Source organism: Jaculus jaculus, chromosome 18 (genome assembly GCF_020740685.1).
Source record: "Jaculus jaculus isolate mJacJac1 chromosome 18, mJacJac1.mat.Y.cur, whole genome shotgun sequence".
NCBI lineage: Eukaryota > Metazoa > Chordata > Mammalia > Rodentia > Dipodidae > Jaculus > Jaculus jaculus.
In genome coordinates this window covers 10,005,614-10,032,149 of record NC_059119.1, presented here as the reverse complement: position 1 = coordinate 10,032,149, position 26,536 = coordinate 10,005,614, and the positions used below count along the sequence as shown (strand labels likewise).

The window sequence follows — 26,536 nt, the reverse complement described above, 5'->3', positions numbered from 1 at the left end:
ATGGTGCCTTTTGAGTCATCCCAAGGTCACTGCCATCTGAAAAGAGATGGTTCTCTACCAAAAGTGAGAGTAGCATTAATATATGGGTATGCACATTAAGAGAAGTGCTTCTGGGCAGTTTGGTGAGCATAGTATATACATTTAGCCAGACAACAGCAGACGTTACACCCCTGGGGCTCATGACTACCCCTGTTGTAGGTTTTCGGTATCAGGGATGTATTTCCTCCCACGGAGCGGGCCTCCAGTCCAGTTAGAGGGCAGTTAGTTTCCACCATGACAAACATGCCACTCTTGCATCCGTTAGCTCATTTGGCCTGGCTGGCCAAATATAAGGCTTGCAGTGTCCACTGTTGAGTATCTTCACTGGTCATTTCTCTCTCCCCCATTGAACTGCATGCAGTGTGGCTTTTCCCGGCTTTCTGTCAGCTGGTCTACATGGAGGAGGTTTTCAGCTCAGCTCCAGCAGGATTTCTCAGAGACCTTGCAGCCCTAGTGTGTGGAGTCTTCATCAATAGGGTCTTACCATTTATTCCTGTGGGAAACCGAGGGCCTCAGCAATGACCTGTAATATTTTGGGGCCATCCCCCCGGCCAAGAACTCACTGGAAGGTATCCCATACCTGGCACTGAAAAATTTCTAGCGACAACAATCTATGGCTCCTGAGTGTTCCATTGTCCAAAAAGATAGGATTCCATATGACTTATTTATATCCTCTTAGATTTTGATTAGCCCTTCCTTCACCTTTCCTTTACACAGTCTCTTCCCCTGACCTCACTTGGGCCTTTTCACCCCCAGTAACCTTTTTGCTTACACATATGCAATACCATCCTATTAAGTCCTCCCCCCTTTTCTATTCCTTTTCAATCTCCTTTCTAGCTTACTGGCCTCTGTTACTGAGTTTTCTTCCTACTACACAGAAGTCCAATCATTTGTAGCTAGGATCCACATATGAGAGAGAACATGCGATGTTTGGCTTTCTGGGCCTGGGTTACCTCACCTAGTATAATCCTTTCCAGATCCATCCATTTTCCTGCAGATTTCATAACTTCTTCTTTTTTTTTTTTTTTTTTATTGCCGAGTAGAACTCCATTGTGTAAATGTGCCACATCTTCATTACCCACTCATCAGTTGAGGGACATCTGGGCTGGTTCCATTTCCCAGCTATTATGAATTGAGCGACAGTAAACATGGTTGAGCAAATATCTCTAAGGTAGTGAGATGAGTCCTTAGGATATATGCCTAGGAATGTTATAGCTGGGTCATATGATAGATCTATTTTTAGCTGTCTCAGGAACCTCCACACTGATTTCCACAATGGCTGTATCTGCACTGGCATCTCTTTCCCAGTTTAGGGGAAGTTTTCTTCTCTGATTTTGTTGAAGATGTCTACTATGCTTTTGGAGTGAAATTCTTCTCCTTCTACTATGCCCTGAATTCTTATGTTTGATCTTTTCATAGTGTCCTGAAAATCTTGAAATTCCCATTCATACTTTCCTATTAGTTTGTCCTCTCCTTCATCCATTCTACTGGTGAGATTTTCTACAGTTTTTTATTTCACTGACTGTGTTCTTCATTGTTAGTATTCATGACTGGCTTTTATTTATTATTTCTATTTCCTTATTTATGTCTTGTATTGACCTCCTTATTTCATTAAAATGGTTTCCTGTGTCTTCTTTGATTCCTTTGATTTTCTTGAACATATTAATTCTTTTGAAATCTTTTTCAGGCATATCCTCTAGCTCATTCTCACTGGAGGTCATTTCTGATTCATTAATACTTTTTGGTTGATTTATATTGTCTTGATTTTTTTTGTATTTCTTGTATTATTATAATGTACATATTTTTGCATCTTGGATTAATTTAATACTTGGATTGTCTAGTTATCTGCAGTATTATTAGATGTATCAATCAATCCGGTGTTATTTATCTTCAGGGTAGGAGCTTAAGATGGTAGATGTGGCTCTTGAGACACAGAGTAACTACAAAAGTGACTCTAGGTGTTGGGTTTGCCTGCTATGAGAGTATTCAAGTAGGCTGAGTGGAATAAAATACAGGCAAATTCTAAAATTTAACTATACAATGTACATTCTCAATGAAAAACAGCACAGAGTATTTATGCAAGAGTAGATATTATGACAACCAGATCCTCTAACAAAGTCACAGTCCTTAAGGCTGTGTGTTGCTTCTCACCCTTAATCCTGTCCACTAGGAGGCTAAGATTTCTGGTCTGTTGAGGGTTCCAAGTCAGTTTGTGACCAAGTTAGACCCTTCCCTAACTAATGACAGAAGAGGAAAGAAAGACACTATAAATCAGGAAGCAACAAATGACAAGCCCAAAACATAGCTTACTTAAGCATGGCAAATCCAACCATCCATCAGATTTAACATGTAATTATCGTGACATGGAAGGTGCAATTAGCATTTCTGATTCAAGCCTATATACCAGGCTTATTTGGGCACTGACCTGGTGTAATCCCAGTTAGCTTTTGGGATAGTTTTGGTTTCACTTAGGCTCTGTTCCTGCTTGGGTCCCTTTTTGGTGCACTGTGGGCTCAGGTAGGCTGGCTGGGTCGCTGGATTGCTGCTTTGATCGTCTGTGCTCGCTGCTGTGTAGGTAAGTTCCCTTACCCATATCTCTGGTGCTTGCTGGCACTGGCAGTGGGGGAGGGTTGGGGAGGCTATTGATGGCTGAAGTTCTCCTGCTGGTCCTTGATCCTCTTCCTTATAAGCTGCTCCTCTGTTCTTTCCTCTTGTCCTCCCTGCAAGTTTCTTGAGTCTGCAAGCAGGCTGATGTGAGTGGACAAACTCTTCACCTGGCTTTTCTTGTGCTCAGGCCGAGCCTGGGGGTTGTGGCCACACAGACCTGGTTCTACCTGCTGGAGCCACTTCTGCCTGCTTCTGTGGACTCTAGACACTCTGAATCTATCCTACTTCTCTGCTACAGTTTATAATGTTTTATACACCTCACTTTTTAGTAGAAGAGCTTGTTTTGCTCTTTTTTTTTTTTTTTTTTTACTTTTCTCCCCTACGCTGCTTTGGCATGGTTCCTACCCCGCCATCTTAACCAGAAGTTCTAAAATATTTTCTTGAAACTAGGTGTGGTGGCCCATGCCTTAATCCCAGTACTTGGGAGGTAGAAGTAGGAAGATCACTTTGAGTTCAAGGAAACCCTGAGAGTATATAGTTAATTCCAGGTCAGCCTGGACTAGAGTGCCTCAAAAAAAAAAAAAAAATCATTTGTGTGTGTGTGTGTGCGTGTGTGTGTGTGTGTGTGTGTGTGTGTGATTTTTTCCTTGAATATGAGTTGTTCCATTTCAAATTCCTGCTGGTAATTACTATCTCTTTTAGAAGAAATTCTCATGTAATTTTTTGAAACTTGGGGGCTGTGTGGGTGGGGCGGTGGAAACCTCACTGTTGTATCCCAGTTGTATCAGCCTCCTGAGTGTAAGGATGATGGATGTGTTCTAGGTGGATGCTACTGTGCCCACCTAGATGTTTTAGTTCCTTTTCTTTAGTTACAAAGTTTTTATTTTTTTTAAATATAGGTTGTGATTACTATATGATTGAAGTCCTTTTATTTTATTTTTTTTCAAGGTAGGGTCTCATTCTAGCCCTGGCTGACTTGGAACTCATTCTGTAGGTCCTGGCTGGCCTTGAACTCAGTGATCTTCCTACCTCTGCCTCTTGAGTGCTGGGACTAAATGCATGTGCCACAATTTACCAGTTATTTATTTATTTGACAGAGAAAGGGGGGGGAGAGGGAGGGGGGAGTGAACGTGCCAGGGCCTTAAGCCACTGCAGACAAACTCCAGATGCGTGCACCCCCTTGCGCATCTGGCTAATGTGGGTCCTGGGGAATCTAACCTAGGTCCTTTGGCTTTGCAGGCAAACGCTGTAAGCGTTAAGCCATCCCTCCAGCCCTCCTTTTTTTTTTTTTTCAAGGTCTTACTGCAGCCCAGGCTGTCCTGGAATTCACTATGTAATCTTAGGGTGGCCTCAAACTCATGGTGATCCTCCTAACTTTGCCTCCCAAGTGCTGGGATTAAAGGCGTGCTTCCCCACAAGTGGCCTTGATGTTGTTGTTATTGGGGAATTTGTTTGCAACAAATTCTTGTTATATAGCTCTGGCTGGCCTTGTACTCATAGCAGTCCTCAGTTTCTGAAGTATTGGAACTACAAACATATACATCAGCTCTTAACTCTCAATGCATGTGGGGTGTGTGCATGTTTAAGACAGGATCTTAGCGCAGGCTAGCTGAAACACATGAACCTCCTGCCTCAAGCAAACTTTGGAATGCTGGCATTACAATCATCTACCACTGTGCTCAGTTTCTCAAAGGTTTTGGTATGCTATTTTTGTTAGAACTAGATGTTTGCTTTTTGTAAAAATTTTTTTTTATTTATTTATGAGAGAAAGTAGAAGAAAGTGAGAGAATGGACACATGTGGGCCTCTAACCAGTGCAAGCAAACTCCGGATGCATGCGCCTCTTTGTGCGTCTGGCTTACTTGGGTTCTAGAGGATCAAACCAGGGTCCTTAGGCTTCACAGTCAAATGCCTTAACCACTAAGCCATCTCTCCAGGTCCCCTCCCTTATTTATTTATTTATTTATTTATGTTTGAGGCAGGGTTTTTACTCTAGTCCAGGCTGACCTGGAATTCACTCTGTAGTCTCAGGGTAGCCTGGAACTCACAGTGATCCTTCTACCTCTGCCTCCCAAGTGCTGGGAGGGGGAGAAAGGCAGAGAGAGACTGGGGATGCTAGGGCCAGCCGCTGCAAACGAACTCCAGATGCATTAAGCCACCTTGTGCATCTGGCTGTGTGGATCCTGGGAAATTGAACCTGAGTCCTTAGGCTTCGTGGCAAGCAAATGCCTTAACTGCTAAACCATCTCTTCAGTCCTCATTGTTGTATATATTATTGTTTTCTACAACATAATATAAAAACATATACTCAATAATACAAAAAATAAGAGATCAGTGTAATGAACTTTACTGACCACCAACTTGAAGTGTTAAAAGCAGACAAACCATGATGGTGTGTGCCTGTAATCCCAGTACACTGGAGGTAGAGGCAGGAAGATTGCTGCCTGCTTAAAGCCTGTCAGAAGACACATAGTGATAGACTGTGTCTCAAAAAGAACATTTTATCTTCTCTAGGTACTTTACGGTAAGTACTTAACATAATCAGTGGAGTTGTACAGGTTTCTAGAGGCAATGCAGTAGTCGCCTCATAATCAGTGGAGTTGTACAGGTTTCTAGAGGCAATGCAGTAGTCGCCTCCCACTCTGAAAATGTCAGCTAGCAAACTAGATACAATGTGAATTCCTGTGTATGTGGGAATATCAGCTTTTTTGATGGCAGCCTGTTCTTTATTGAATAGCAACAGATTGGACTAAAATATGCCAAGAAACTCATCATGTAACATGAGGCTTTTAGTGTAGTGCAGTCAGTGAATGTAGCTTTCTTACTAAGCTAATGAAGTTGATTTCCCGTGACATGTTAACAGAAAATTTGCACCAGTGAAATAGAAGTCACACATCTTAAGAAACTTTGGACATACAATTTCACTTTGCTCACTGATTTGTCAGTTGCTTGTTACTCCAGTCTTGGCTGGGAACTCAGCGATCTTCCTACCTCTGCCTCCCAGGCATTAGGATTACAGGCATGCACCACACCTGGTTACCCGAGTCTTTTGAACCTGTAGTATTCTTTCTTATTTAAAAAAAAAATATTTTTTAACTTGAGTCTCCTTTACATTTTTAGAAACTATTTTTGTTTTTATTTAGTTGAGAGAGGGAAAGAGGCAGAGACAGAAAGGGAGGGAGGGAAGAGGAGGGCGTGCAAGGGCTTCCAACTACTGCAAATGAACTCTAGATGCACGCATCTCCTTGTGCATCTGGCTTACGTGGGTCCTGGGGAATTGAACCGAGGTCCTTTGGCTTTGCAGGCAAGCACCTTAACCACTAAGCCATCTCTCCAGCCCTATTTATTTATTTTTATTTGAGACAGAGAACGGGAGAGAGAGCAAGCACTATTGCATGCACCATGGCCTCTAGCCACTGCAAACCTTTTAAACTCCAGATGCATGCACCACTTTGTGCATCTGGCTTATGTGGGACCTGGAGAAGCGAACCTGGGCCCTTAGGCTTCACAGGCAATCTCTCCAGTTCCTCCTCTAGTATTTTAAATTAACTTTTGAGTTAAAACTTATACATGTTTTAACCATACATGGAGGTGTTTATAACTGTTGGTGCTACAATGGAAGTCAGTGAGCTGGAACATACCAGTTACTGTGGTCATGCTGCCTTTCAGTTCTTTCATTAGTATGCCAAGTACATGCATTTTTGAAGTCTCCACTGAGCATGCTAATGCATGCCTGCAGTCCCCACACTTGGTCACCCCAAGAGCAGGAGAATTGCAAGCTTGAGGCCAATCTGGGCTATAGTATCAAGACCTTATCTCCAGAAAAAACAAAAAGCCAAAACAACATCAACAACAACAACAAAAAAGAGTAACCAAATGACCAGTTCAGATTATTCTTTTAGAATCATTCCCCAGTAGTATCTGTCTGGTAAGATATGTGTCATAGTTGCATACTGTATTGTAAAAATCAAGTAGGCCATGTTATTCGGATGATTCCTTTATTTATTTTGGTTTTGAATGGAGACTACATTCTTGAGATAATTTTCATGAACCTTAACTTATCCAGGATGTCCAGGTCAGTTATTATTCCCAGTGGGTTATACTCTATGACATCTGTATTTCACCATAAAGAGAGTTATGTACAGAACATATATGTTAGATTTTTCAAAATAATTGGTTATATTGTATGATTCAGGATTTCCTTAGCTTTTTAATATGAAATGACATTTAAATATATTTTCATTGGAAGCTCAAAACTAGAATGTAATATTTCTCTTCTTGACTTCTGTTCTGTAGAGCAGGTTGTTGCCCTGGATGCCCAAAATATCGTAGCTGTTTCATGTGGAGACGCTCATACATTAGCACTTAATGACAAGGGCCAGGTGTATGCTTGGGGTCTCGATTCTGATGGACAACTTGGCCTTCTAGGATCAGAGGAATGTATCAGAGTACCCAGGTAACAAAGGTGACCAAAAAGAGGTCCTTAATCTTTTACAATAAGTAGGTTCTGGCTTTTAATTTGGATTGAGCTATTAATTTAGTTGGTTTTTTAAAATATACTTAATTTTTTATAGTCAGTCGAATTTATGTTTGTTAAGAAAAGAGATAGGGATAATAAAGAGATAAGTTCACTTTAAATTTTCTCTTAGTTACGTTATGCTGTCAATTCTACTATCAGGTTTTTGAAATATTTATTAAATATTGATTGGTGGTAAACAATAAAAATATTGATTGGTTGTACTTTTTCTAACTTGTGTTTTAGACTTTATTGGCTTTTTTATTGGTTATGGAAGTCCATTAGAAATAGACTTTGGTATAGAATGGATTTAGTTGCCTTCTACTTTTTTCCCTTAATTATCTTTTTAATTACGTACCTTACCGTATGAACAAATCATGTGTTGGGCCCATTCCCCTTCTGTTATCCTCTTATACTCCCTCTTTCCTGCCCCATTTCACTGAGGGTCCTCCTCAGTGGAGTTGTTGGTATTTACCATGGGTTTATGAATACAATAGTCACTCTCTGGGACAGTGGGGGTGTGTGTGGAAATGCCTCAGAATTCTCCTTCCCACCTTGTGGCTCTTCCACTTACATAGCAGTGACTATAATTTAATTTATATTGACCTTGGAATTAGAAAATTATTTTAAAAATTTAAAGTTGTATTGTCAGTATTCTCATAGATTTGTATATAACATAGCAATTGCTTTAAAATTAAAGGCTGTAAGAGCAAATGGAAAAAAAAAACAAACTTTTAAACAACAAATAGTTTCAAAATGAAAAATATTTGAAAAGGAAATTCCACAAAGATGATGTATAGGTCTGGAGAGACAGCTTAATGGTTAAGGTACCTTTGCCTGCAAAGACTGAGGACCCAGGTCTGGTTCCCTAGTGGTCATGTAAGCCAGATACACAAGTTGGTACATACTTCTGGAGTTCATTTGCAATGGCTAGTGGTCCTGGCATACCTATTTTCTCCCCCCCAAACAAACAAACAAGTAAATTATTGTAACGTTTTATTTTTATTTATTTATTTGACAGAGAAAGAGGGAAAGAGAGAGAAAGTAAAAGAATGGGCACATCAGGGCCTCCAGCCACTGCAAATGAACTCTAGATGCATGTGCCCCCCTCGTGTATCTGGCTAACATGGATCCTGGGCAACTGAACCTGGGTCCTTTGGCTTTGCAGGTAAACACCTGAACTGCTAAGCCATCCTTCCAGCCCAATAAATACATATAAAAAAACTGTAACAGCATGAACATAACTAGGTAAATATAAAGGTTTAAAGAAAAGTATTTATTTCTTTAGGTAAGTAACATACTAAATTATACTTTTTAAAACTTTGCAAAGTCTGACATCCTTAAACTTTCCTTTTTAGTAAATAGTTATAGAACTTTCTAGAAAACCAAGATATTCATAAAGTAATTTTAGATTTATTCCAGGTAGCATTTTTTTTAACATATGTATGTGTGTGTTTTGTTTTTACAGTTGGTAAGAGTTTTGTTTTGTTTTAATACTAGAATGTAGTTAGTATAACTGTGGAGCTCTCTCCCCAGGCTCTGGTATATATTTTTGTTTCAGTCTCTTAGGCTCTGGTGTATATTTTTGTTTCAGTCTCTTTCACTCATTTCTGCTATTTTTTTTAAGGTATTTCTTTTTTTTTAAAATCATTTAAAAAATTATTTATTTATTTGAGATAGAGAGAATGGGCATACTAGGGCCTCTAGCCACTGCAAACAAACTCCAGATGCATGTGCCACCTTGTGCATCTGGCTTACCTGGGTCCTGGGAAATTGAACCAAGGTCCTTTGGCTTTGCAGGCAAACACCTTAACCGCCGGTAAGCCATCTCTCCAGCTCTCTGTTTTGTTTTTATTTAAAGCTTTTACTTTACTTATTAATTTTTTTAGTGAGAGAGAGGGAAAATGAACTCCAGATACATGCACTACCTTGTGCATCTGACTTACATGGGTCCTGGGGAATTGAACCTGGGTCCTTTGGCTTTATAGACAAGTTCCTTAACTGCTAGCCATCTCTTCAGCCCTGCTATCTTCTACTTCTTCTTCTTCTTCTTCTTTTTTTTTTTTTTTTTTGGTTTTTCGAGGTAGGGTCTCACTCTATCTCAGGCTAACCTGGAATTCACTATGGAGTCTCAGGGTGGTCTCGAACTCACGGTAATCCTCCTACCTCTGCCTCCCGGGTGCTGGGATTAAAGGCGTGCGCCACCACACCCAGCTTGCTATGGTCTTTTATCTGTTAATGTAGAGTTTTTCTTTTCATTTTTCTTGGTCTTTGAGATTCAGGAATAAGTTGTTTGAAATCTTTTTTTCTTGACCTAGTTGCTGATTGCTAAAACCTGCTGTATCCCATATCTCATAAACTTTTCAAACTTTTTTTTTTGGGGGGGGGGTTGAGGTTGGGTCTCACTCTACCTCAAGCTGACTTCATTTCAAAGAAAAAAAAGCAAAATAAAAACTTGAGCCAACTGTGGTGTTGCATGCCTTTAATTCTAGCATTGGGGAGGCAGAGGTGGGAGGATGACTGAGTGTGAAGCCAGTTTGAGACTACATGGTGAAGTCCAGGTCAGCCTAGGCTAGAGTGATACCCTAAAAAAAAAAAAAAAAAAACCAAAAACAACAACAAGCTCAAGGCCTGGAGAGGTGGTTCAGTGGTTAAAGATGTTTGCTTGCAAAACCTGATGCTTGGGTTTGTTTGCCCAGTACTCATTTAAAGCCAGTACATGGAGTGGCACGTGTGTCTGGAGTTTGTTTGCAGTGGTAGGAGGCCATGACATGTCCATGCTCAATCTCTCTCTCAGAAAAATAACTTTTTTTTTTGGTTTGTCAAGGTAGGGTCTCACTCTGGTCCAGGCTGACCTGGAATTCACTCTGTAGTCTCAGGGTGGCCTTGAACTCAAGGCGATCCTCCTACCTCTGCCTCCCAAGTGCTGGGATTAAAGGCATGCACTACCACGCCCGGCTGAATAAGTTATTTTTTTTAAATGAGACTAGTTTTGTGATATATCCTGCAGAGTGTTCCATATGCTGATGAAATGAATACATATTCTGTAGATAGATGGAATTTTGTGTAGCTCTCTGTTGGGTTCATTAATTTTACCAACCTTTTGTTGACTTTTGTCTGACTGTTTTGTCCATTGCTGAAAGTGGGGTACTGAAGTCCTCTGTTGTCATGGTGTTTTGGTCTGTCTCACCTTGGGTCTATTAAGATTTGTTTGATATGTTTGGGTTCTCCAGTATTGCCTGCTGTGTGTGATTAGAATTCCATATTTCTGGGCTGGAGAGATGGCTTAGCAGTTAAGGTGCATGCATACAAAGCCTTAGAATGCTTGTTTGAACCTCCAGGTCCCATGTAATAAGTAGACAGACATTAAAAGTGACACATGTGAAATGTGGCATTTGCATATAAGGGGGCACATGTGTCTGGACATTCATTCACAGTGAAAGGCATGTTCATTCTGTCTCTCTGTCCCTCTCAAAAAAAAAAAATAATAATAAGATAACTCCTTGTTGCTGAGTTGAGCCTTTATTTTCATCTTTCTTTTTTGCTGTGGTTTTGTATGTAAATGCCTGGTGTGTGTTCATGTTCATATTTGTGTGGGCTCACAAGCATGTGTGTGTGAGTAGAGGCCAGAGGTTGACTTCAAGCATCTTCCTCAGTTGCTCTCTCAACCTTAATTTTTGCTGGAGTCTGGTCCTCATTGATTTGGCTATACCAGCTTGCCATCAAGCCGCAGAGGTCTTTTGTCTCCACTTCTCCATTGCTAGTGTTACTTATAGTCGCCAAGCTTTTATGTGGATGCTGGACATCTGAACTCAGATTCTCATGTGTCCATGGTAAGCAGGTAAAGTAAGTTGTTTATAAGCAACTCTGTGTGAACTGGGTGTGGTGGTTCGTATTTGTTCATACTTGTAATCTGAGCATTTGGGAGACCAATACAGAAGGGTCGAGTTCCAGCCTAGCCTGGGCTGCAGAATGAGGCTCTGTCATAAACAATCAAATAAAACCACTGAAAAGCAACAGCGCTAAGGGTTTGGGTCTAGCTATTCATTCAATCACTGGTCATTTGGAGAATGTAGTCCATTGTCTTTTTTAAAAAATTACTTATTTTTATTTTTTAAAGATTTATTTGTGTGAGAGAGAGAATGGGCACACCAGGGTCTCTGGCCACTACAGACAAACTCCGGAAGCATGTGGCACCTTGTACATCTGGCTTATGTGGGTCCTAGGGAACTGAACTGGGTCCTTATGTTTTTCAGGCAAGTGCCTTAACCACTAAACCATTTCTCCAGCCCCATTGTCTTAAAAAATATTTATTTTAATTTATTTGCAAACTGAGAGAGAGACAAAGAGAGAGAAAGGGTCTAGCACTGCAGACAAACTCAAGGTGCATGGGCCACTTTGTGCATCTGGCTTTACATGGGTAGGGGGAATTGAACCTTAGGTGGTTAGGCTTTGCAGGCAAGCCCCATAACTGCTGAGCGTCTTCCAGCCACATTTTGGATTTTTAATGTCTTGTAGTATGTCTTTCTGTATTGTCTGTCTTTCATTATTTTTGATTTGTTTGGCTTTTAGTCTTCATTCTAAGAGTATTTATTTTATGTTGAATTCTATGAAATTCAGTTTTAGTTTCTTTATAATTTGTTGTTCATTTAGTGAAAATGAAAGAAGAGAAACCAATTTGGTAAATTAAATTTTATCATTCACAGTATTGCCTTTTTCTCACCAAGTCAAGCAAACAGAGTAACATACAGTAAATCTACCTGGCCTTCTACTGGAATGAAGACAGTATTTCTGGAGAGTCATTGAGTATAAATTGTGGAAACTTAAGGTTCCCCCCCCCCTTGGTTTTTTTGAAGCAGAGCCTCACTGTAGCCCAGGCTGACTTGGAATTCAGTCTCAGGGTGGCCTCAAACTCACAGTGATCCTCCTACCTCTGCCTCCCAAGTGCTGGGATTAAAGGCGTGTGCCACCATGCCTGGCATAATTTTTTTTTTTTGCAAAGTTTATGAATCATTTATTTTTATGAGAGAAAGAGAGGAGGGAAGGGAGAGAGAGAGGTAGGGAGGGAGGGAGGGAGGGGGACAGGGGGAGAGGGAGAGAAGGAGAAGTAGAGGAGAGAATTGGCACATCAGGGCCTCAGCCATTGAATTTGAACTCCAGATGCTTGTGCTACCTAGTGGGCATGTGTGACCTTGCACTTGCTTCACCTTTGTGCATCTGGCTTACATGGGATCTGGAAAGAGATGGAAAGTGTGTCCTTATGCTTCATAAGAAAGTGCCTTAATCACTAAGCCATCTCTCCAGCCCTGGATTATTTATATTTAATACAATGACTTAAAAAAACCTTATTTATTTATATTTTATTTTTGTATCTGAGAGAGACAGAGAAGGAGGCAGGGGTGGGAGGAGGGAGAGAGTGGGTACACCAGGGCATCCAGCCACTGCAAACAAAATCCGGACACACGTGCAGCCTTGTGCATCTGAGTTATGTGGGTACTGGGGAATTGAACCTGAATCCTTAGGCTTCTCACAGGCAAGTGCCTTCACCTGCTAAGCCATCACTCCAGCTGTACAATGACTTTAATACCCTACCAGTTGTTTTATCTTCACTATTGTATTCATTATGTAGTGTTTGCCAGTGTGAGGGTTAGACTCCTCATGGGTACCAGACATACTTAATCTGTCTCCTGGAATGTTTTGTTTAGCAGAAGACCCAACATTAAATAAAAAATGTGATAGTTATAAATGCTATCAGGGCTGAGTATGGTGGTGTATGCCTTTAATCCCAGCACTTGGAAAGCAGAGGGAGGAGGATCACTGTGAGTTCAAGGCCACCCTAAGACTACAGAGTGAATTCCAGGTCAGCCTGGACTATAGTGAGACCCTATCTCAAAAAACAAACAAAAACAAGTGTGTGTGTATAAATATGTAAATTCTGCAGGGAGAAAAATAAAGGGTTTTACCAAAAAAAAAAAATTTTTTTTTTTTTGAGGTAGGGTCTCTCTCTAGCCCAGAGTGACCTGGAATCCATTCAGTAGTCTCAGGGTGGCCTTGAACTCACGGCAATCCTCCTACCTCTGCCTCTCAGTGCTGGGATTAAAGTCGTGGACCACCACATCTGGCCAAAATGTATTTTTTTAAACCCAGAATATAGTAAAAAGATCAATGTAGTGTAGGAATATAGCTCAGTGGTAGAGTGCTTATTTACCACGTGCAGGAACCTAGGTTCAATCCCTAGAAACCACCAAAAAGTCAGTTGGGGCTGGGAAGGATGGCCCAGTGCTTGCTGTGCAAGCATGAGGAGTTTGATCCATAGCATCCTTGATAAAAACAAAAAAGTTGGGTGTGCTGAGGTGGACAGAGATGGGAGTGTTGATGAGGCTTGTTGATCAGCCAATTTACCTGTAAAATAAAAAATGATGAGTTCCAGGTTCAGTGAGATACTGTATCTAGGAAATAAGGTGGAAGAGCAAAAAAAGACACTTGGCCTTTTCCTCTGATCTCTGCAGGGGGCATACATTTGCACATATACACACTCTAAAAAGATCAGTGTATATTCATAAACAGTACTTGTTGACTTCAGCAGTTAAATGTGCCTTTTTGGGGGGAGGCTGGTAGGGTCTCACTTTAGCCCAGGCTGATCTGCAACTAACTCTGTAGTCCCAGGCTGGCCTCAAACTCAAAGCAGTCCTCCTACCTCTGCCTCCTGAGTGCTGTGATTAAAGGTGCTGCCACCACGCCTGGTCATGTGTCTTTTATTTCAGATATACTTGTTAGCTTCAGCAGTCACAGATGTCCTTGTATCTTTTACTTCTCTTTTTGTATGGCCAGTTTTTGCTTTTGTTATGGTAGAAAAATGGCATTCTTTTATTTCTGAAAATTTTAAGTGCATTGGATCCTACTAATTTATAGCAGCACAACATTCAGGTTCTGTAGTTAAGAATGTAAACCCACTAAATAAAAGCAGCTTTTAACAAAACAGTATGGAACTAGAGTAACTGCCCTTTTTTCTGTTCACAATTTGTTTGTTGAAGCTGTCTCCTGAAAGTCATGGGTATCGGCTCTCTATTCAGAACTTGTTCCAAACTCTCAATGGGCAAAATCAGGTCAGGTGGCAGTATCGGGTAAAAGGAATATGAAATGTGCCCTCCCCCCTTGTAAACATTCATTCAGGAAAACCAGTACAGGTTGACCAGATGTTGGGAAGTACATAACAACATGCTGGAAAGAATGATGATCAGAGTTACTTTTTTTTTTTTTAATTAGCCCTTAGAATTGAATTGTAGTGTAGTAAATTTACAAGGGAGAATTATAAAAGTACAAGGACAAAACCAAATGACAGAAAATAAAAATGAGCTAACATATCACTGTTTATCATAAATGTGAATTGATTAAATTTCTTGGTGAAAAAGAATGAATGGCACTAACTTAAATGTAAAAGAAAAGATAGTCTAAAAGGAATTGTTTTCATAATTTGTGACGTAGACGAATATGGTGTTAATCCCTATTGATTTTTTTAAAGAGCTTTTTGTATTTCTTTCTTTAATAATGTTTTTATTTTGGGGTAAAGGGGCAATGTGAGCGAGAGAGCACAAGACAATGAGCAGGGCCACTGCAAACATGCATCACTTTGTGTGTCTGACTTTACGTAGCTACTGGGGAATGGAGCCTGGGCTAGCAGGTTTGTAAACAATCATGTGTAACCGCTGAACCATCTTCCAAACCCCTTACTGATTCTTTTTTTTTTTTTTTTTTTTTTTTTTTTTTTTTGATTTTTCGAGGTAGGGTCTCACTCTGGTCCAGGCTGACCTGGAATTAACTCTGTAGTCTCAGGGTGGCCTTGAACTCACGGCGATCCTCCTACCTCTGCCTCCCGAGTGCTGGGATTAAAGGCGTGCGCCACCACGCCCGGCCTCCCTTACTGATTCTTAAGTAACCTAAAAGAGGGGAACACATATTAAACTAGACAAAAATGCCAATTTTAGAAAAAGTCATATCATATGTGTATATGTGTGTGTGTGTATTCCATATTGTTTCACAGGATTAAAAGAAAATTTAATGATAAATGTGAACTAGAACACTGAAGAATATTTGACATGTAATCATAATTCATTGTGCTTCAATACTGTTTCTCAGAGTGTTTTCTCATCACAACTTTTATATATTACTTACTTTAACATAAATTTTGATAAACTGGCCTTAATTGAAAAAAATAGCTTATTAGGTCAGTAGACAACTTTGCCTTGTAGTAGGTGGCTAATAAATAGTATATATAAGTAGCATTCAAGACTTGTTTGTTATATGGAACTGATGTGCTCTCTCTCTCTTCTTGTTTTCTAGAAACATTAAAAGTTTGTCAGATATCCAGATAGTACAGGTTGCATGTGGTTACTATCATTCGCTTGCACTTTCTAAAGGTAAGCACTGGGATTTTTTTCTTTTCTTTTTGAAATTATTATTTGGTACATTGAACAAAAAGTCCTTTAGCTTTATTGTTCTTTTTACAAGGTTGTCCTGCTGCTTCTTGATCCTTTGCCATATATGTTTTGTTATTTGTTTTCACATACACAAAAGAAATTGTTGAAATTTTAATTGAGATTATACTGTCCACAAATCAATTTGAAGAAAATCTTTATATTGAGTCTTTCAGTTCTTAAACATAGTATCTTTCCACTTAGATCTCCCTTTAATTTTTCTTAGTATTTTCTGAACAAAACCATTATCTTTTACTATATTGTCCCATAGTTATTTAAGTAGCAAGAACAATAAGAAGTCAGCTTTTGTTTGCTCTCTTTCTGATTTAACTTACTCATGTGCTAGCTGGGGATTGGGACATGAATTAGAGGATGTGTCATGGTTGTTATGGTTAACACTTAGAAAATGCTGCCTGGAAAAGAAAGAAAAGTCTCCTGGGCATGGTGGTACACATCTGTAATCCCACCATTTGAAACACCGATGCAAGAGATTGCAATGAGTTTGAGGCCACCTTGAGGCTACATAGTTCAGGTCAGCCTGGGCTAGAGTGAGACCCTACCTCGAACCCCCCCCCCAAAAAAAAAAAGTTCCAGGCCAGCTTGTGCTATAGAATAAGACCCTATCTCAATAAAACAAAATAAAAAGTGTTGTAATGACTATGTCATTGTTGATATTTCAGTAAATGTTTAGTGAAGTCTACTGTGGGTTCAATTTCCCAGCTATCTATGTCTATCTGGACCCCAAAAATGTCAGAAGCATCTGATGTTTTGTTTGCAGAGGCTAGAGGCCCCTGGTGCCTCTCCCCCACCCCCCACACTTGTAAATACATAAGGAAGAAAAAAAGTTCATGGTTTTTTGTTTTGTTGTTGTTTTTGTTTTTTGAGGTAGGTTCTCACTCTGGTCCAGGCTGACCTGGAATTAACTATGTAGTCTCAGGGTGGCCTTGAACTCTTTGTGATCCTCCTACCTCTGCCTCCCAAGTGCTGGGATTAAAGGTGTATACCACCATGCCCAGCGTGTGTGTGTGGGGGGGTTCTCTGCTGCCCAGGCTGACCTGTAATTCACTATGTATTTTCAGAGTAACCTTGAGCTCAAGACAATTCTCTTACATCTGTCTCCTGAATGCTGGAATAGAAAAATACATTTTAAATGTATACTTTTTGTAGTATGAACATTAAAATCAATTATTTAGTGTAACACTTTACTAGTTTATTGCCAATTATTGGTTTAATAAAAGAAAAGGATGCCTAAAGTCACAACATAGGTTGGCAATAGAAGGATCAAAATACTTCAGGTAAGGTAGTGAAAATCTGTTTTTATATTCTTTGAAAAGCAAGCTATGTAACAGACTTGGATTTGTATGAAGTCAGAGGAAGATATGTTACAAGGGGGATGACTCTGCAAGGCTTATGCCTTGTGTTGCTGAGTCAGTCACGTTGTTTACGAAGATAAACAACACTGTGAAGAGAAGTAGGGGTATCAGAAATGGGAGGCTGGGTGTGGTGGCAAAGGATGGAAGAAAAGAAAGAATTGCTAAGTAGGAGAATATATGTTTCCATCTGATGAGAAAAGGAGTGTCCCAGAACATCAGGTGGGCTTCAAGCAATTGTTGTGTTTGTAAGGAAAATAATTTTAATTTTTCTCTTACAGCAAGTGAAGTTTTCTGTTGGGGACAGAATAAATATGGCCAGTTGGGTTTAGGCATTGACTGTAAAAAGCAAACGTCACCCCAGCTGATTAAGTCTCTGCTTGGAATCCCATTCATGCAAGTTGCAGCAGGAGGAGCCCATAGTTTTGTGCTCACCCTTTCTGGAGCCATCTTTGGATGGGGACGCAACAAGTTTGGACAGCTAGGTCTCAATGATGAAAATGGTAGGTTCTCATTGTAGTACAATGTACTTTTAAAAAGATGGTCTTTTGAGATGATTGAGTGGTTCTTGGTATATCAGAAAAACATACCTAGAAAGCCAGCTCTACTGAAGGTGGGTTGAGGCTGTTAACTTTAAAATTTTGATTGGATAATATTTTGGGAGGAGAGTGGGAATGGGAAAAAAAATCTTTTATTCAGCATAAAATAAACTAGAACGTTTATATGATTGCTGAATATCTACCTCTCTGGCAAATCTCTTGACTAGCATGCACAAGGCTCTAGTTTTGATGCCCAACACAGTGCTATAATCAGTCATTCAATTTTTTTGGGACATTTGTGCTAAAGATAGTGCTGTGGCAGAGTATTTATTTGCCTAACGTGCAGGAGGCTGTGGGTTTAAAACCCACTTCTGTAAGAAAAAGAAAAAAAGAATTTATGTGGACAGAAATATTTATTATTTGATATCATTAAAAGACAATGGTAAAACCAAGTATGGAGGCTCTTGTTTGTAGCCCCAGCACTTGGGAGGTGGAGGCAGGAGAATCAGAAATTGGTCATTCTCTACTAGTGAGTTTGATGCCCACGTGGGCTACATGAGACCTTGTCTCAAAAAAAAAAAAAAAAAAAAGTTGGAAGCACAGCTTTAGTTAGTAGCCAGTGTTGTCCCATTATTAGTCACCATCAGTGGAAAGAAGGAACTGAAATGCAGCCGAGTGGTGGAGCTCATGCAAGAGGGCTAGGAAAGTGCTGTGAAGTAGTCAGCCTGAGTTTTTAAAGGATGTTTCTTACACAGTCTGGGGTTCTCTTGACACTGATGCTAGGGTCTTGAAAATAAGCATTTTGAATTTTAATAAATTACAATTATTTCAAACAAGTTTGTATATTAGTTCTGACCTTTCATACTTGCCAATATTTTGAGTGCCAGTATTTGATATTAAAACAATAATTTCATAAAGTTCAGTATACTTGTAATGACTAAAGTGACCCAAGTGAGTTATTCACCTGGAACAACTGTTAATGATAAGCAAACAGTATAATATGCTGTCACAGAATTAAATAATAGTTTGTTCTGTGTAAGAAAAATGTTTATATTGTGATATTGTTATTGTTTCTGCTACAAAATAACAGAAAGTAAGATTTTCAGGCTATTGAGTATAATCTTTTGAATGTAAAAATAAAGATTGATGCATATTTAGAAAATTAGAAACACTGAAGTAGCTTTGTAATTTTTGATTGTTGAGCTGTGTGCAGACTGGTGCTCAGGCATTTAATTCTCAACTCTTTGAATCTTGACTATCATAGTAGCACAGGTAGGTATGGGAGCCCACATTAATAGGCTTTGTATTATGAAATTATTAATTCCATAGTTAGGATTATTTAGTCATTCTTTCTGCTGAACTTGTGAAGTTGTAGATGAAACACATTCTAGAAGAATTATAGTTTTATAAATATCATTAACATCTTTTATTGAAATTTTCAGATAGGTATGTTCCTAACTTACTAAAGTCACTAAGATCTCAGAAAATAGTTTATATTTGTTGTGGAGAAGATCATACTGCTGCATTAACCAAGGTATCGTACTTGTGAAGGTTTGTTTTACTACTCAGTAGTGCTTTCTTAATTATTTCTGTTAAAAGTTGAATGTTATTGGTGTTTCAAAAGTAATATGTCTTGAAATGAATATTAAGGTCCATTTAGATCTTTTTGATTTTGTTTACTATTAGGAAATTTGAATTTTGATACACTCTAATGTGATGACTACATATATGTGTGTGTGTGTGTGTGTGTATAAACACATGTATATATTGAGTTTCTTATGAAATATTGCTAAAATAATTTTTAAGAATTTTTATTTTTGGTTTTCAAGGAAGGATCTCACTATAGCCCATGCTGACCTGGAATTCACAATGTAGTCTCAGAGTGGCCTCAAACTCATGATGATCCTCCTACTTCTGCCTCCCAAATGCTGAAATTAAAGATGTGCACCACCACGCCTGGCAAGTTTTTGGAAATTTTAAATGGAAGGAGTAGAGCCTTACTTTTAGTTCAGGCTCACCTGGAATTCACTCTGTAGTCTTGGGGTCAAACTCATGGTGATCCTCCTACCTCTGCCTCCCAAGTGCTGGGACTAAAGGCAAGCACCAACACGCCTGGAAAATTGGAAGTCTTTAAGGCAGTGTCTTGCTGCCTAGCCCAGACAGGCCTCAAACTTAAGGGCACTTCAACAACCTCAGGCTCCCAAATACTGTGATTGTAGGTATGCACCTCCAGGCTCAGTCCTTTATATTATTTTGTGGCACAAGGGACTAAAACTCAGGGCCTTGCATATACTAAGCAAGCACTAAGCCAGTGAAATACTTCCCTAGCTCTTTCTTGTTTTTATTTTGACATAGGGTCTTACTCAGTTGACAGGCTGGCCTCAAACTTTCATTTCTCTTCCCTTAGCCTCCCAAGTAGCTTGGATGATGAAGTATTGTGAATAAAATGGTTTTGTTTCAGGTCATCAGGCTTACCTGGCCAAGTGTGTCAATCCTTTTTGTATTTTATAGCTCTACCTCATTTGAATTTGATTTCCATTGGCTTATAAATAGTTTGTAACGATTAATACAAGAGACTGAATTTCTGTTTATCCATGGTTGACTGTTGTGCAAGCAGCTGTGAACTTGGAGTCTTACCATGGCTTTAACTCTCACCTTTCACTTCTTTGGCTGTGTGCTGCTGTCAGTACTGCTTTCTTCTGTGGTGACTAGATGTTGAAAGAAAAAGAAAGGGTTTACACTGGGTATAGCTCAGTTGTAGAGTGCTTAAGCACTGCACTAAGAAAATACTTACACTCATTTATATCAACATAAAGTAGCTGGAAAATTGTTCTTTGTCCCAGTTACAAATTGGTGCTTTGGGTGTGGCTGGAGATGAAGTAGTTCAGTGGGCAGAGTGCTTGTCCAACATGGACCTTGGTTCAATCCCTAGCACTGTAGAAAGCACATGTGGTGGTACATGACTGTAATCCCAGCATTTGGGAGGTAGAAGCCAGAAATTCAAGTCATTCAGCTACTCAGGGTGTCTGAGGCCAGCCTGGGCTAGAGACCTATTATCCAAAATAGAAGGAAAATTGATTGATTGATTGTTTTTCTTTTTTCCTTTGTCTTGCATAGCAGATGATGAAATTAACTTCTTTTTTTGACGAATTTTATTTTTTATTGACAATTTCCACAATTATAGACAATAAACCATGGTGATCCCTCCCACGACCCCCTTTACCACTTCACTCTCTGTTATGTGCCCTCTCCCTCTCAACCAATCTCTATTTATTTATTTATTTATTTATTTGAAGTAGGTTCTCACTCTAGCTCAGGGTGACCTAGAATTCACTATGTAGTCTCAGGGCGGCCTTGAACTCTTGGCCATCCTCTTACCTCTGCCTCCCAAATGCTGGGATTAAAGGCTTGTGCCACCACACCTGACTTCTCTCTTAATTTTGATGCCGTCATCCTTTCCTCCTGTTATGATGGTCTTGTGTAGGTAGTGTCAGGCACTGTGAGGTCATGGATTTCCAGGCCGTTTTGTGTCTGGAGGAGTGCAGTGAAAGAGTCCTACCCTTCCTTTCACTTTCACATTCTTTCTTCCACCCTTTCTGTAATAGACCTTAGAAGTACCTTCGAAGGTATGATAGAGATGTTCCAGTGCTGAGCACTCCTCTGTCACTTCTCAGCACTGTGGTGCCTTTTGAGTCATCCCAGAGATCACTGCCATCTGAAAACAGAAGGTTCTCTAACCAAAAGTGAGAGTAGCATTAATATATGGATATGACCATTAAGAGAAGTGCTTGTCAGGCAGTTTAGAGGCCATAATATATACATTTAGCAAGACACCAGCAGATATCACACCTCTAGGGCTCATCATAGGTTTTCAGTATCAGGCATGTATTCCCTCCTGTGGAGTAGGACTCCAGTCCAATTAGAGAATGGTTGGTTTCCTCCATAAGAGACAGGCCACTATTGCACCCATTGGCTCATTTAGCCTAGCTGGCCAAATATAAGGCTTGCAGTGTCCACTGTTGATTTCTCCTGGTGAATTCATTCTCTCCCACGCAGCTGCATGCATCGTAGCTTTTCCCATGGAAGAGGTCATCAGCTCAGCTACAACAAGATTTCTCAGTGACCTTGCAGCCCAAGCATGTGGAGTCTTCAGCAGTAGGGTCTTACCATCTATTTCTGGTGGGAAACCAAGAGCCTTGGCAATGGCCTATAATGTGTTGGGGACATCAGGGTCCTCCCTGGCCAACAGCTCACTGTGGAAGGTATCTCATCCCTGGGATTGAAATTTTTCTAGTAACAATCAGTGACTTCTGGGTATGCCATTGTTCAAAAAGTAGGTTTCCCTATGACTTCTTCATACCCTCTTATATTTTGAGTAACTCTCTGCCCACCCTTCCTTTACTCAGAAATTAATTTCTAATACAGACAAAATTCTACACATTTGGGCTGGAGATGTATGTAGTTTATAGTGGGATAGCTCTCACCTAGCATGCATAAGGCCCTGGAATTAATTCCTAATATACAAAAGAAGGAAAAGAAAATTGTGTGCTCATTGAAATTAATTTTTTTATGTAGTCCCAGGGTGCCCTCAAACTCATGGCAATCCTCCTACCTCTGCCTCCTAAGCATTAGATTAAAGGTGTTTACCATTATACCCAGCAATAATAGTCTTTTGAGGTGGGGTCTCACTGTAGCCCAGGCTAACCTGGTATTCACTATGCAGTCTCAGGGTGGCCTTGAATCTCCTACCTCCTGCCTCCAAGTGCTGGGATTAAAGATGTGCTCCACTATACCCGGCAATTTCTAGCTCTTTAATGAGGACTTAAAGTGAATATTTTTATAATAATGGAAATATCAAGTACTTTAAAAATACAGGAAAGCCTACCTGGTGCCTCAGGCCTAGAATATTGACTGCTGGGAAAGCTGAGGCAGGAGAATCATAAGTTAAAGGCTTGTCTGGGCTGCAGAGCAAATTCTTGGCAACATAGGTCCTTTCTCAAAATAAGAAGTGAAAAAATAGCCTGGAGCTGTAGCCCAAGTTGTAAAATGCAGTAAAGAAATCCCATGCATAAGGTTAGACCTGAGTGTGTTGCCCTCCTTCCAAAAAGAAAGTATTCATTTTAAGACATTTTACCTTAAAACACAGTGCAACAAAAAAGAAATTAGTCCATATTAAAGATCAGTTTAGGGATTGGAGAGATGGCTTAGTGAATGAAGGCACTTGCTTATAAACCTTGCTGTCCCAAAACCAAAAAAAAAAAAAAAAATTTACAAAAAGGGGGCCGCTGGAGAGATGGCTTAGCAGTTAAGCGCTTGCCTGTGAAGCCTAAGGACCCCGTTCAAAGCTCGATTCCCCAGGACCCTCGCTAGCCATATGCACAAGGGCTGCATGCCTCTGGAGTTCATTTGCAGTGGCTGGAGGCCCTGGCATGCCCATTCTCTCTCTCTCTCTCTCTTTCTCTCTCTTTCTCTCAATCTCTCTCTCCCTCTGACACTCTTAAATAAATAACAATAAACAAAAAAATTTTTTTTGAAAACTTGCTGTCCCGAGTGATTCCCAGTACCCACATAAAGCCAGTTACAAAATGATGCATGTGTTTGGTGTGTTTTTACAGTGGCAAGAGACTTTGGCACAACCATAGTGTCTGTCAGTCTCTCTCAAATAAATAAAATAAATTTTCAAAAGGCAAGAGTTTTCTTTAAAAATAATAATATCAGCTTATATTTCTGAACATCAGTTTGTTTATTTTTATCATGCTTTCTAATACGTTAGGGCTTTTTGTTGTCCCCCCACCCCCCAGGAAGGTGGAGTGTTTACTTTTGGAGCCGGAGGGTACGGCCAGTTGGGTCATAACTCCACCAGTCATGAAATAAACCCAAGGAAAGTTTTTGAACTTATGGGAAGCATTGTCACTCAGATTGCTTGTGGAAGGTAAGCTTGGGTAAAGAAAAGACTGGGGTTGTTGAGCTGTTGAACACACACACAGTACTCGTGATCTTAGCACTAGGGAGAGCCTGTCTTAAACATACCTCATGGTTATCTTGGGATTAGTTAGGGGTTTGGGATTCTGAGGTAAAATCTTTTCCTCCAAATGTCTGATTTGCTATTGAGGAGTAACAAAATACTCTTTTTGGTTTTTCTTGATAGGGTCTTGCTCTCACCCAGACTGACGTGGAATTCTCTATGTGGTCTCAGGGTGGCCTTGAACCTCCTACCTCTGCCTCCCAAGTGCTGGGATTAAAGGCGTGCACCACCATGCCCAACAGACGTTTTTCAATTTTATTTATTTGAGAGAGAGGGCCAAATAGAGTACAGAGAGAATGGGTGCGTCAGGACCTCCTATTGCAAACGAACTCAAGGTGCATGCATCATCTTGTGCATCTAGCTTATATGGGTACTGGGGAGTTGAACCTGGGTCCTTAGGCTTTGCAGGCAAGCGCCTTAGCTATTAAGCCATTTCTCCAACCAGTGTAATCAAGCTCCACATTCGTGCACCATCTTATGCACATCTGTGAACTTGCGCGTGCGTCACCTTGTACATCTAGCTTACATAGGATCTGGGGAGTCAAAGATGGGTCTTTGGACTTCACAGGCAAGTGATTTTAACCACCAGGCCATCTCTTCAGACCAGGGGGAAAAAATATTTTTATTTATACTGACTTATTTGCAAGCAGAGAGAGATAGAAGAGAGACAGACTGAATGGGTGGGCCAGGGCCTCTAGCTGCTACAAACACACATGCCACTTTGTGCATCTGGCTTTTGTGTCTATACTGGGGATTCAAGCCTGGGTTGTTAAGCTTTGTAGGCAAATACCTTAGCCACTGAGCCATCTCTCCAATTTATTTACTTATTTATTTGAGAGAGAGTATGGGCAAGAAAGCACCATTAACTGCTGAGCCATCTTTCTAGCCTCTGTAATTTCTTTTTGTTTTGGAACAGGACTTTGCTGTGTAGTCCGGGATGACCTCAAAATCACAAAGCTTCCTCAGCCTCCTCAGTACTGGGGATTACATGCTTAAGCCACTATGCCCAGCTCTAGTTTTGTAGGTTTATTTTGTATATATGTATGGTGTATATATGTGTGCAAATGCATATGCACTGTTCACACCAGTGTGGGGACCCAGAGCACCTTTTAACTTGAGTTTCTGTGTAAAATAATAGTAATAATAATAAATAAAGTTTAGAGTTCATGACCAGGTGTGGTAATACATGCCTTTGTTCCCAACATTGGAGAGACTGAGGTAGGAGAATCACTGAATTTGAGTCTAGCTGGGGCTACAGAATGAGTTCTAGGTCAGCCTGGACTAGAATGAGACCCTGCCTTGAAAAAAATAAAAATTTAAGAACTTTCTGGACTATACTTACATATCTACCTTTATATAGAATTCATTCTGTGTAGATTAAGGCTGTTAATGAGTATTTTCTCCGGAAGTTTTATAATTACAATGATTTTATTTGTTTTTGAAGAGAAAAATTAGCAGTTCATATTTGTGACTATTCTCAATATAAATTGTTTAGAAGTTAAGATTAGACTGAGGTTTTCTACTGTTTTATTCTAGGCAGCATACCTCTGCATTTGTTCCTTCTTCAGGACGAATATATTCCTTTGGACTTGGTGGTAATGGGCAGCTGGGAACTGGTTCAACAAGTAACCGGAAAAGTCCTTTCACTGTAAAAGGCAATTGGTTTCCTTATAATGGGCCGTGTCCACCAGATACTAGTAAGTTCTAGTGTACTAAAGCTTTGCTACTGCAGGTATTAGAGTTCTTATTAAAATGTTTCTCAGGGGCTGGAGAGAGAGCTCAGTAGTTAAAAGACACTTGTTTGGAAAGCCTCCTGGCCGAAGTTCAATGGAAAGCCAGATACCATGATGTGGCGCATGTGTCTAAAGTTCATTTGCAGCAGCAAGAGACTCTGGCATGCCCATACACATACCTACATATTCTCTATTTCTCATATAAATAAATAAAAATAATTAAAATGTTACTCTTAAGTGATGAAGTTTTCTGTGTTTATAAAATTATAAGATATTGGATATTATTATAAATTATAAATATAAATGTATTTAGTACAAAATAAATGTGTAAAGTAATAAAAGTGATTTCAGAGGGTGGGTCATATGGGAACTAGGTACCATGCCTGTTTCATGTGGTTCTGGGGATCAGCACTTCAGGCTGGCACTCTTATCAACTGAACTACATCTCCATTTAAAAATGCCATCACACATGGCATTATATACATTTGTAATCCAAGCACTGGGAAGGCAGAGATAGGATCCCTGGAGCTTACTGGCCAGCCATTCTTGTCTAATTGATGAGGCTCAGGCCATTGAGAATAATCAGCACTTTGTGTCATTTTGTTTGTGGAGTAAATGAGAAGCATAATTAGATGATCAAGACAAATTTAATAGTAAATTTGATGCCCTGAAAAATCTGGTATAAATCTTAGAATCTTAATCGTGTACGTTTCATTTTTAATTATAGATTCTGGAGAATATTTCTGTGTGAAAAGAATTTTTTCAGGTGGAGATCAAAGCTTTTCACATTATTCTAGTCTTCAGGTATGAATATAATCATGTAAATACTTTTCAAAGTCTTGAGGAATTTATAAGAACTCCGACCAGTTTTGTTTGTTTGTTTGTGTACTGTGGTGGTGTATGCACAGTTTTGTTTGTTTGTTTGTGTACTGTGGTGGTGTACGCACAGTTTTGTTTGTTTGTGTACTGTGGTGGTGTACGCACAGTTTTGTTTGTTTGTTTGTGTACTGTGGTGGTGTACGCACAGGTTTGTTTGTTTGTTTGTGTACTGTGGTGGTGTACGCAGTTTTGTTTGTTTGTTTGTGTACTGTGGTGGTGTACGCACAGTTTTGTTTGTTTGTTTGTGTACTGTGGTGGTGTACGCACAGGTTTGTTTGTTTGTGTACTGTGGTGGTGTACGCACAGGTTTGTTTGTTTGTTTGTGTACTGTGGTGGTGTACGCACAGGTTTGTTT

The 26,536-nt window shown here is 39.8% G+C and overlaps 1 protein-coding gene across 7 annotated transcripts in view; it reads left to right on the top strand.

Moving 5' to 3' along the window:
• The window catches only part of Herc4 (HECT and RLD domain containing E3 ubiquitin protein ligase 4), a 98,661-nt gene that overhangs the window by 19,351 nt on the left and 52,774 nt on the right, over window positions 1-26,536 (top strand). For all 7 annotated transcript variants that reach the window (XM_045137496.1, XM_045137494.1, XM_045137498.1 and 4 more), the window contains 7 exons: window positions 6,942-7,101; window positions 15,502-15,578; window positions 17,287-17,508; window positions 18,987-19,078; window positions 23,346-23,476; window positions 25,106-25,266; window positions 26,030-26,106. In XM_045137496.1, the coding sequence (XP_044993431.1) occupies window positions 6,942-7,101; window positions 15,502-15,578; window positions 17,287-17,508; window positions 18,987-19,078; window positions 23,346-23,476; window positions 25,106-25,266; window positions 26,030-26,106 (920 nt within the window). The remainder of the gene's footprint in view (window positions 1-6,941; window positions 7,102-15,501; window positions 15,579-17,286; window positions 17,509-18,986; window positions 19,079-23,345; window positions 23,477-25,105; window positions 25,267-26,029; window positions 26,107-26,536) is intronic.